Below are 12247 nucleotides of genomic sequence, written 5' to 3' on the forward strand. Positions count from 1 at the left end.
AAACATGTATTTTTTTCTTAGGACGGTGCAGCTCACACATAGTTTGAAAATCACGGGACCACTCGGATAGCGTGGAGCGCTTTGAAAGACCAGTTCCAGAAAGCTTTTATCACCATTCTCTGAAAGGAACGCGCCGAGCTGCTCCTGCAGGCAAGTGTTTAGCTCCCCAACAAGAGCGTCCTTGTTTGTTTCGAGGACATGGCGAAGTTATTTCGTCGGGCTGATCCCAACATGTCCGAGGAGAAAACAATCAGGTATTTGATGAGAAAAACGATTTTGTTTTCTGAGCAAAGTCTTTCTATCGCCAGGGGAGTTCGCCAAGAAGACGGCAAGGCAGATGTCCTACTGACGAATTTCGGAGGCGAGCACCAGAATTTAAGCGTTAGGACTGTAGTGGCTCACATTTGCGGTACCACGCACGTTCGGAACGCCTCTGGTCGAGTGACGCTGTCATTGACCTAGGTGGATAGGCCTAACACCAATTTAATTTTCAATATTAACCCTACGCTCTCCCAACTGCAGCATCGCCAAGTAAACGAGGTCCTCCAGCGCTATCGGGCGACATTCTTCACTTCTTCCCATGTTTGCACAACCGATCTCTCCAAGCACCGCATTATTACGGACAATACCGTCTCACCTCTCAGACAGTCACCTTAACGAGTGTCTCCGACTGAACGCCCCGCTATCCCCCGCCAAGTGAAAGAGATGCTTCGAGATGATATCATACAGCCCTCGCGGAGTCCGAGGGCTGCACCCGTCGTTCTTGTAAAGAAAAAGGATGGTACGCTGAGGTGCTGTGTGGAACAATTACCGCCGGTTAAACAAAGTTACGAAGAAAGACGTCTATCCCCTGCCACGTATCGATGATACTCTGGATCATTTCTGCTCGGCCAAATATTTCTCTTCATTGGACCTGAATTCCGGATATTGGCAAATAGAGGTAGATGCGAAGGACCGAGAGAAAACGGCGTTTATTACTCCGGATGGGCTCTACGAGTTTATATCTATGCCCTTTGGTCTCTGCTCTGCGCCGACTATTTTCCAACGGCTTATGGAGACCGTACTTGCAGATCTCAAGTGGCAGACTTGTCTCGTTTACCTTGACGACGTTGTGGTCTTCGCTCCGACGTTCGAGGAGCACCCTCGGTGCCTTGAAACTGTTTTGAAAGCCATAAGATCCGCTGACATTGCTTTAAAGAACGAGAAGTGTCATTTTTCTTACATCGAACTCCAATTCTTGGGGCACGTCGTAAGCCACGCTGGTGTCCTGCTGGAACCCGAGAAAATGACCGCTATGGCCAACTTCCCTCCGCCCCAAGACTAGAAAGCTGTTCGACAATTGTCTTGGCTTATGAGCCCTACTACCGGCGCTACGTCAAAGATTTCGCACGACTCGCCGAGCCAATAACACGTCCGACGAAGACAGAAACGCCTTTCACTTGGGACACACCACAGACACAAGCATTCCAAGAGCTTCAACGCTGCTTACAAGCACATCCCATATTGGCTCACTGCGACGAAAGCGCCTACACGGCGCTTCACACCGATGCAAGAAACGTAGGCATGAGCGCCATTCTAGTTCAAATCGTGGACGGCCAAGAACTTACAATCGCTTACGACAGTCGCTGTCTGTCTAAAGTTGAATCGAACTATTCTGCAACAAAAAAGAATGTCTAGCCATTGTGTGGGCGACGTCGAAATTCTGGCCATACCTTTATGGAAAACCGTTCAAAGTAGTAACTGACCACCATGCCCTATGTTGGCTCGCGAACCTAAAGGACCCGTCTGCCCACCATGTAAGATGGAGTATCCTACGACAGGAATTTGACATAACTGTCACGTACAAGTCTAGCCGTCAGCATTCGGCCGCGGACTAACTCTCGCGTGCCCCTGTATATCTCCCCACAGATAAAATTCCTGATGACTCCATACTGCAAACTCCCATCAGCGCAGAGTGCCTCGCTGAAAGACAATCTGCAGATCCCGAACTTCATCAGATCATGGACTATCTAAATAATGCATGTACAACTGCTCCTTCAGCTTTCAAGTGTGGTCTATAATCGTTATGTACTCGCGATGGTGTTCTCATGAAGAAAAACGTTTCCACCAGCAAAACGCCATACTTGATTGTGTACCTATGTGTCTCCATTGTGAAATTTCACAAGCTTGCCACGATGAACCAACTTCTCGACATTTGGGGGTCACCCGCACACTTACAGGGATCAAGCAAAAGTACTACTGACCTCGTCCTAATTCAGACGCTTCACATTATGTCAAAACGTGTCGCAGCTGTTAGCGCCGTAACGTGCCACCGACGAAACCCACCAGATACTTGAAGCCAATATATCCGCAATCGAGGCCCTTCCAGACATGCTGGAACCATTTCCGCTCTCACACTCCGGTAACCGGTGGATCATCATTGTTACGGATTGCCTCACACGATACGTAGAAACCTCCGCTCTACCCAACGGTACTGCCCTATAGGTTGCAATGTTTTTCATCCATTGCGTTGTCCTGCGTCATGGCGCATTGGAGTTCTTGATCACTGACAAAGGTGCCACGTTCACAGCCGAATTGCTGCAGCGGATTTTGATCCAAAATCATACAGAATGCAGGAAGACGACACCATACCATCCTCAAATGAAAGGCTTGACCGAACGGCTTAACAAGACAATCACTGACATGCTGTCACTGTAGGCCGATACGGAGCACGAAACATGGGATGAAGTGCTACCGTACGTCACGTTCGCTTACAATACGACGGTGATACCTTTCTAAACCTCCCCGAAGAGGCCCGTCGGCTGGCCAAGCTGCGAATTCATAACCAGCAACGCCGAGATGCCCAACAATACAACCTCCGACGCCGTGATGCTCTGTACGCAACTGTAGACAATGTGTGGGCATGGTTTCCGATACGCCGACGGGGTCTTAGCGAAAAACTCCTTTGCCAGTACTTCGGACTGTACAAGGTGGTACACCTCGCCGGGGTGGCGATCAACTACTGTTCCCAAGGACGCGGGATTCAATCCCGGCCTCGGCGGCAGCTTTTCGATGGAGGCGAAAAACAAGGCGCCCGTGTGCTGGGCGATGTCAGTGCACGTTAAATAACCCAGGTGGTCGAAATTTCCGGAATCCTCAACTACGGCGTCTATCATAGCCTTACTCGCCTTGGGGCGTTAAAGCCCACAAACCAACCAACCAATGTACAAGGTGGTACGACCAGCTGGGGACCTAAATTACAAAGTCGTTCCGGATGGCTTCCAAAAGTCTCGATGCTCCGCGCTCCGTGAGGGGGTCCACGTGGTCTGCCTGAAACCCTATTACGACCAAAACAGTTAACCTTTGCGTTTGTGTGTGTGCACTATTGTTAGCCAAGCGACTGCCTTCCGTGCTACTTTAGTTTTTTTCTCTCTCAACCTGAACCTCTGAGCATCGAGGCGATGCTTATTTACCCGGTGGGCACGGTGCATTCCTTATCGTACCTTTGGGCTTTCGCGAGTGCTTGGGCTCCTCGAGACCAAGAAGCCGAAGTTTTGGTGTTGAGCCGCTGGCCTTTCCTAGCTCGCTGCCGCTGTGTGACTTCTGCTCAGGGACTTCTGCTAAGACCTGGTCCCGTGTCAATATGAACCAACTCGCCCAGAAGAAAGTACTTAATGATCCTCTACGTGGATGCTTCTACGTATAAAGACATAAAAGCGGTGGTGGTAGCCGTCATTAACAACCAGGGAAAGGAAATATCCAGCATTTCAGTTAGGACTAAAATACAGACACGGCGGATGAGGTGGCAATAGCTTTAGCCATCACGGAAGCAAACAGAAACAAAAAGAGCTATACAAGAGTAACAGACTCACAGGCCTCATGCAAAAGCTTCCTAAGGGGAAGGATGAGCAGGCATGCCGGCACCCTCCTCAGGAAGGCGACAAAACTCAAAATCAAGCAGAATGTGATATGGGCACCTGGGCACAGAGGAATGAAGAGAAACCCTAAAGTCGACGCGATTGTTCGAGATTGCACAAACCGAGCGAGCGACGACAAGGGACAACCCGCATTACAGAAAGCCCACCATGTTTTTGAAGTTCGGACGCGCTAAATACCCGCTTCCCCACATGACACTCACAAGACGTCAAGCAACCCCCTGGAGATGGCTACAAACTCACATATCCAAGTGGATACATATACAGTACGATTTGTCCTACGCAATACATTCCAGAATTCGTGTGGTGCGGAGAGATAGCCACTCCCCACAACTCCACACGGGGCTGTCGGGTGTGCGCAACAGAGCCCAAAATACCAAACTTGCCAGTCGAGCAGTGGGAGGGGCTTCTGCCCAGCTTCGAACCGCAAGATCAGCTAGCGCTGGTAGAGCGGGCCCAAGAGGCAGCCAGAACCAATGGGACCAGTACCTAGGAATACCACCTGCAGCTCAAGATTCCAATCCCTGAATCCCTCCCCATTTGCGGAATAAACTTTATTACTAACACTACTTCATTATTAATAATAATAGTAATAATAATAATAATATTAATAATAATGATATTAACATGAATTGTTTCACAGGAAAGAAAAAGCGCGCTATCTTTCACACCTGTTTTTATGGATACCTGACCGGCGCTCTAAGGTAGGGGAGGAAGGTGGGAATGAAAATGGAAGGAGAGAAAGAGGAGCGCTAGTAGAGGGCTGCGGAGCAATGCAATATAATGCTGCGCTAATAAGACACGGACGAAGGAAAGGCAGGACACACACAGGACGCCTTTCTTTCATCCGTGTCTTATTTCCGCAGCTTTATATTGCATTGAACTATGAACCAACTAGCCTGACAAATTGTACTGCTGAGCAAATTCGATCTCCTCGGGATTTTCAACGTGCGCTGACATCGCACAGCACACGGGCGCCTCTTCGTTTGGCCTTCATCGAAATGCAGCCGCCGGGGATCGGAATCGAGCCCGGGTGCACCGGCATAGTTCAGTTCAGTTCAGGCGTTCAGTCGTGTCCGACTCTTCGTGACCCTATGGACCATGTCACGCCACGCTTTCCGGTCTCTCACTATCTTCTTAACATCACATAGCTTCATCTGCAATGCCTCGAGGATGCCATCTAACCATCGCGTTCGCTGCCTACCCCTTCTCCGGCGACCCTCAACCTTTCCCAACATCAAATCTTTCTCCAGCGACTCCTCTCTTCTCATCAGATGACCAAAGTAGCTGAGCTTTAACTTTAGAATTTGACCCTCCAATGAGCAGTCAGGGTTTATGGTCGACAATATTGACTGATTTGATCTTCTGGCAGTCCAAGGAACTCTTAAGAGTCTTCGCCAGCACCACAATTCAAACGCGTCAATTCTTCGGCGGTCAGCCTTTTTCACAGTGCAACTCTCGCATCCATACATCACAACTGGAAAGACGATAGCACGGGTTATGGGATCTTGGTTGGCAGACTAATGTCTGCTCTTTACTAGGCGGTCAGGGCTAACCATTGCTCTCTTTCCCAGAAGCAGGCGTCTCCTAATTTCATGGCTTCAGTCTCCTTCCGAGGTAATCTTGGCGCCCAAGAACAGAAATTCTGTCACAGCTTCCACTTCTTGTCCATTGATGCTCCAGGACTTGATAGGGCAAGACGCCATGATCTTCGTCTTTTTAATGTTCAGTTTAAGCCCAAACTTCTCACTCTCTTCTTGTGCGCGCATCAGAAGTCTCTTGAGTTCCACTTCACTTTCTGCCATTAAAGTGGTATCATCCGCATATCTAAGGTTGCTGATACGTTTTCCAGCAATCTTCACTCCAGGTGAAGACTCGTCCAGACCGGCCTTCCTCATGATGCACTCTGCATATAGGTTAAATAGGCAGGGCGACAGTATGCAGCCTTGCCTCACCCCTTTCTCAATCGAAAACCAATCAGTAAGACCATGCCCAGTTCTGACTGTGGCCTCTTGCCCTTCATAAAGGTTCCTGAGGAGACAAATGAGGTGAATTGGAACTCCCATCTCTTGGAGAGCTTGCCACAATCTGCTGTGATCTACGCAGTCAAACGCTTTCGCATAATCAATACAGCAGAAGTAAATGGGTTTCTGGAACTCTCTTGCTTTTTCTATGATCCAGCGAAGGTTGGCAATTTGGTCTCTAGTTCCTCTACTATGCACCGGCATAGTAGTCGGGCGCCTTTCCACTGTACAACCGCGGCGTTTTTTCTTTATTTCCAGTTACCAATGAAAATTGCAGTGGGGAAAAGTCAAAGTATAATACCATGAAGAACTCTAGCACAAGTAATGCTTCACAAAGTTTCATAAACGCTTTAGGTTAGCCAGCTCGCTCAAAACTGGTATCCATTCAGGTTTCTCGCTTTGGGCATTATAGATGGCGATCAGGTTACTGACACTTTCTATGAAATATTCCCTCGCGGAGTGAGCCGCCACGTCGGCGGGTCTCACACCCATTCTCGTTTTCCATACACTGTGGAGGAATTCAAAAATGAATAATTTGTATAGCACACCAGCTTTTTGGACTGGCAGGAACAGTATACCATATGGTGTAATTGGCAAGTCCTTATTTAGATTCCTCTGCAGGATATCCCACAGAAAGACTGCATCGATCCCAGCAGTAAAAATTGGATTGGTTTGGTAAAACGTTTATTCGGGGCCTGCAGTAGAACGCGCGCAAGCGCGCGCGCTCCAGACGCGGCCTACGTCGTCCTCTGGGCACCGGCCGCGCGGCCTGCTTCCCCGCTCGTCGTGGCCGGCTAGCTGGTTCCCTGCCGTGCCAGCGCCTTGATGACCTGCTGGACGGCCCAGAGTTGCTCCTCTTGATTGTCGCTCCCTGCGGCTGCTTCCAGTCGCGGCGGGATCCTCCCAGACTTAGCTTCTTCCTGGTACTGGGTACAATTCCACAACATGTGTGCGAAGCCGGCAGTCTCCGTTCGGCATACTTTGCATTTGTCTGTCGGGTGCGTCTCGGGATATATTCTATGCATCAGCAACGGACTGAAGAGTGAGCCCGTCTGTAGCTGTCTGAATAAAACAGCTTGCTCTCGACTGAGCCCCTAGCAAGGGGGTGGAAGAGTTCTGCGAGCTAGGCGGAACACCTTGGTTATTTCGTTGTAGTCCGTCATTCGGTCTTTGGTGCTGAACCACAGCGGCCAGTCGACCGAGGCGCGGTCCGATAGCACGCGCGCATCAGCGTGTGCCGTCTCGTTGTGGTTGGCGTTGCGGTCTGACGCCTCGCCCGCGTGCGGCGGGAACCACTTGATTCTCACTTGTCTGCTGCCATCGTCGTTTTTGGTTGCCTGCAGTATGCGCACAGCTTCTTTCGGTATCCTGCCTTTGGCGTAATTTCTCACCGCCTGCCTCGAGTCGCATAGCACTGTGTGGCAGTCGCGGTCGGCGATGGCCACCTCCTCCGCTTGCTCTGCCTTGGTGCATCTTGTGCTGGCGGTCGTGCGAACGGTGCCGGTCGCGTCGACGACGACCGTCGTGAACCCGTGTATCTTGGCATAATCAGCCGCGTCAACGTAGCGTGCGTGTGTGTCGGCCGCGTGCTGGTCTATCAGCGCCTTGGCTCTCGCTGCTCTCCTCCCTTTGTTATACTCCGGGTGCATGCTCTTCGGTACCGAGTCCACTCTGATGTTGCGCCTAATCTCATCGGGGACGGAGAGCTGCGTCTGCTCCCTGCCTTGATATCCAATTCCCAGGTTGTCCAGGATTTTCCGGTCGGCCTTGGTCGTAGACAGTCTTTCGAGTTGTGCGTCGCGTTGGGCCTCCGCTATCTCCTCCAGCGTGAGCACCTCCAGCTGCACGAGGCGTTTGGTGCTCGTTGTTTCGAACAGTCCAGGTACCGTCTTGTAGGCTCTGCGGATGAGTATTTCTATCTTGTTTCTCTCGCTCTTGTTCCACTTGTGGTAGGCCGCCACGTACGCTACGTGACATATGACGAACGAGTGGATCAGTCCGATCAGGCTCTCTTCTTTCATTCCACTTTTCTTGTTCGTGACTCGTTTGAGTAGGCTCGTGGCGTTCGCCGCTTTCGCAATGAGCCGGGTGACGGTCTCGCCGTTTCTGCCGTGCGTCTCGATCGTCATCCCCAACACTCTGATCTTGTTTACTCTTGAGATCGCGTTTCCCTCTCTGGTCTTGACTTTGATTGCCTCGTACTCTCTCGGGCTGCTCTTAGGTTTGCGGTGCTTGACGGGGAGGAGCTCCGACTTGATCGGCGAGCATCTGAGCCCCGTTCCGTCGAGTTTGTCCTCGATCGCATCAACCGCCGCCTGTAGGGTGGATTCGATGTGGGCATCGCTGCCCCCTTCCACCCACAGCGTTATGTCGTCCGCGTATATCGTATCTCGGACTTCCTTGATGTTCCTGAGCCTTTCGGCCACTTCTATCATCACGAGATTGAAAAACACCTGCGAGATGACCGATCCCTGAGGTGTGCCTGTGCTTCCCAGCTTCTTCTCCTCTGCTTGGAGGTCCCCCGCTCTGAGCTCGGCCGTTCTGTACGTGAGGAAGTCTTTGATGTAATTGTATGATCTCTATCCCATGTTGAGTTTCGAGACTTGGGATAGGATCGCTGAGTGCTTCACCTTGTCGAAGGCACTCTGTAGGTCGAGTCCCAGTACTGCTTTGTTGTCGCCAGTTTTGCCGTCGATGATCTGATGCTTGAGCTGTATCATGGCGTCCTGGGTACTTAGATGCTGCCAGAAGCCAATGATCGTTTCCGGGTAGAGATCTTCTTTCTCGAGGTATTCTTGCCACCAGTTGAGCAGGACGTGCTCCAACACCTTGCCCACGCAAGATATGAGCAATATGGGTTGGAGGTTATCCGTGTCGGATGGCTTGCCCGGCTTGGGGATTAGGATGATCTTGGCCTTCTTCCACTGCGTCGGCAGCGTTGCCGTCTTCCAGCATTTGTTGTAATAACTCGTGAGGCTTTCTATGGATTTGTCGTCGAGGTTCTTAAGCGCCTTGTTGGTGATGCGGTCCAGCCCGGTCGCCGACCTGCTGTTGAGGTCCTGCAGTGCCGTGTGAACTTCTTCTACGTCTATATCTCTGTCTAGACCGGCGTTGGGCAGCCCCCCGTACGGCCCATGGGCACTCCGTGGGCGTAGTCAGCAGGTATCTGTCGCTGATGCGTTTCGTCACCTTATCGGCGCCGTGTTTAGTGACTTCTCGATGGATGAGTTTCGCCAGTCGGTCCCTTTGGTGTGACTTAGTCTTGGTTTCGTCGAGCAGATGCTTCAGCAAGTTCCATGTTTTTCCGTTGTGCATCTGGCCGTCGGCAGCGTTGCATATCTCGTACAACTGTTGCGCACATAGCGTTCGACAGTGGTCCTCGATTGCTCTGTTGAGTTCTGCGACTTTCTTTCGTAGCCTACGATTAAGGCGTTGTTGTTTCCATCTGTTGAGAATGGACTGCTTGGCCTCGATAAGGTGGACCAGTCGGCTATCCATTCTGTTCGTTTCGAAGTCTGTTACTATATCTTTGGTTGAGTTTCGAACATCTTGGAGGGTCTTGTTGGTCCACGCGTTGATGTCGTCGATTTCGGTCTCTTCCGCTTCCTGATTTCTGTTATCTCTGAAAGCAGACCAGTCGATCCACGTATGTTTCTTGACTTTGGTACTGCTCTGCTCCGGTATGATGATTTCCAATATCATGTGGTCGCTACCGAGGTCCACCCCCGTGTTTCTCCACGTGATCTTGATCGGTTCGTTGTTCTTGACGAACGTGAGGTCGGGGCTGGTATCTCGGGACACGGAGTTGCCAATTCTTGTTGGGCAAGCCGGGTCGGTTATGAGGGTATAGTCGAGTTCCGGCGCGTCTTGCGATAGGTTTCTGCCTTTCGCATTGCTTTTGACGTAGCCCCACTCCGGATCCATCGCATTAAAGTCGCCGCATGCGATCAGCGTGCTCTGGCCGGCCGTCGTGCTTGCCTTGTTAAGAATGGTTTTGAACCTCTGGAGTCTCCGCGATGGGTTACTGTAGATGTTAAAAATGAAGATGCTGTTTTTTCTTTGCTTGGTCGGTATGAGTTCGGTGAGCGTGTGTTCAATCCTGACATTGCTTAGCCGGTGTTCGACGAAGGTGAGTCCCTTCCTGACCAGGGTGCACAGGCCTCTGCCGTCGGGCGGGCCCGCTTGCACCCTCTAGCCGGGGAGGGACGGCTTGTCCGTTAGTGTTTCTTGGAGGAGGAGCACGTCGGGCTTGCGAGCCGCGTGCTCGATGTACTGCTGGACGACTGCCTTCTTTTTGACGAAGCCGCTGCAGTTCCACTGCCACACTGTTATGCCTGTGGAGTTGGAGGCCATGATTGTCCGATTCGGAATTCCCCTTGTTGCTGCGCTTGGTTTACTTGATGCTGTACTGGCGCGAACGTTGGGTTGCTTTAGTTTTAGTTGCACGCTTCTTTCCAGATTGTTGAGTCTATTGACGTTCTCCGTTTGGAAGGCTTCGATGGCTTGCTTCATCGATTTGATCATATCCTCGAGGCTGCTGAGTTTGGCCTCGACGTTGTGGTTGCTGCTGTCAGCGCTGCAGTTGCTCATGTTGTTCTTGGTCTTGCGGGATTCGACGGCCTTCTTCTTCGTTGCCGGCTCCTTGTCTGCGTCGGCCGTAGTTGCTTCGGCCTTGTTGCCGCTCGGGCTGGATCTTTGCTGTTCGACGTTGCGGAGGGCGTTGCGGATTTCCGCGATTTCCTTGGTGAGGTTGTTGATGGTGGCTCGCAGGGTCGCGTTCTCCTTTTTTATGGCCTCGTTGATCTCTCGTTCCTTGGTTGAAGTGTTGTCTTCTGTCTTGGCGTTGTAGCTCGGATTTGTCTTCATGATACCTTGTGCGGCGTTGCCCCTACCGACTCTCTCACGCGACAGTGATCCTTGGGTTTTCGTTTTTCGCACGTCTCTGCTCTGGCTCCTGCAGCTGCTATTTCTCGACTGCGCGCGGTCTCTCGATGGCGTTCTTGACTTATGGGCAGCTGGCTTGTCAGGTGGTGGGAAATCGCTCTCCGACGGCAGCTGATGGCTGACCTTTCGGCGCTCCCACTTACGCTTGCGAACGACGTAGGGAACCTTGTATCTGGATTTACATTCTCCGTCGCTCTACATTCTCTCTATCTGGCATTACAAACTTTGCGGTGAGCGCCGCCGCAAAGTTTGCATTTAGATGTACATTTGTGGTCATCTTTTGGGTTCGCTTGGCCGCAGCCCCTGCAGATCCGGTTGGTTGGCGTCGGGCACACGTCCTTGCGATGCCAGACCCGACCACACTGGTGGCAGACGTCAATTTGCTTTCTGTACAGGTGGCACGGTATGAGCGTGACACCATATCGGACAAAGTTCGGTACCTTGGGTCCTCTGAAGGCTACTATGATCGTGGTCGTGTTGCCGATTCTTTTGGCGCCTACGGCGAGTGGGTTTCTGTCGTTTACAATGTTGCTGTCGAGATCTTCGGCTTTCTGGTCGACAGGGATGCCTCGGATGATGCCCTTCACGGTGTCGTACGGCGCCGTGCGGTACGCGCTGACTTCGAAGGTCTTGTCTTGAATGTATATAGCTTGAATACTTGCGTAGCGGACGGCGTTTTCTTCCTTGGGCGTGCTGATTAAAATTATATTTTGTTTCGCGTTCGGGCAGATCGTGTCCGATGCGTTCTCTTCGTTCGTGATCTTGGCCGCGGCGAGAATGGCCGCAGCGACGGTCGTAGTGCCGATCTTGGTGATGTCGAGTCCCCCTCGCGGTCTGATTACGATCTTGTTTTCCTCCAGCGGCATGGCTGGCATTCTCGCTGCCTTGATGGCCGAGGCTCTAAAGTTCTTATTTCCTTTCGCTTTCTTGCTTACTTGGTTGTCGGTGCCGGCGAGCTTCGCGTTGAGGTCTCGTTGACAGAGTCTTTACATGCGTTCCCTCGCGAGCGTCCATCCATGGCCGCGGTGGAATTCCTCGGGTGAAATTTCTTCGCCTTGAACTTGAACGGTCATTGGAGAGTCGGAGATCGTTGCCAGAACGGACGTTTCCTCCATCTCGGGGCTGAGTGGCTGCGGCCGAGGCGGCGAGCCGCGGCAGCCGCGACAGCGACGAGGCCTATCGCTCGCGGAACACTCCTAGCGGGACGCCCCCCGCACGGCGGTGATGAAAACTGTCCGGTAAATCGAAGAAAAGGCGTACCATTGGGAACTTTCAATATCCGTCGGTGCTTTTCGACTTCACGAACACATCGAGATAGAGAAAACTTCGATTCGCGCAAATTAGCACTGCGAAATTAATCATAAA

The 12247-nt window shown here is 51.7% G+C and overlaps 1 protein-coding gene across 1 annotated transcript; it reads right to left on the reverse strand.

Annotated features, from left to right (window-relative positions):
- Positions 1 to 11088: 11088 nt before the first annotated feature.
- LOC146177214 (uncharacterized) lies at positions 11089 to 11997 on the reverse strand. Its single transcript, XM_084581493.1, has 2 exons — positions 11937 to 11997; positions 11089 to 11852 (listed from the first exon to the last, which is right to left on the reverse strand). The coding sequence occupies exons 1-2, from the start codon at positions 11995 to 11997 to the stop codon at positions 11089 to 11091; spliced, it is 825 nt and encodes a 274-aa protein (XP_084437619.1).
- Between the last annotated feature and the right edge of the window lie 250 nt (positions 11998 to 12247).

This window comes from Amblyomma maculatum, chromosome 10 (genome assembly GCF_055883805.1).
Source record: "Amblyomma maculatum isolate TAMU_Amacu chromosome 10, ASM5588380v1, whole genome shotgun sequence".
Lineage (NCBI taxonomy): Eukaryota > Metazoa > Arthropoda > Arachnida > Ixodida > Ixodidae > Amblyomma > Amblyomma maculatum.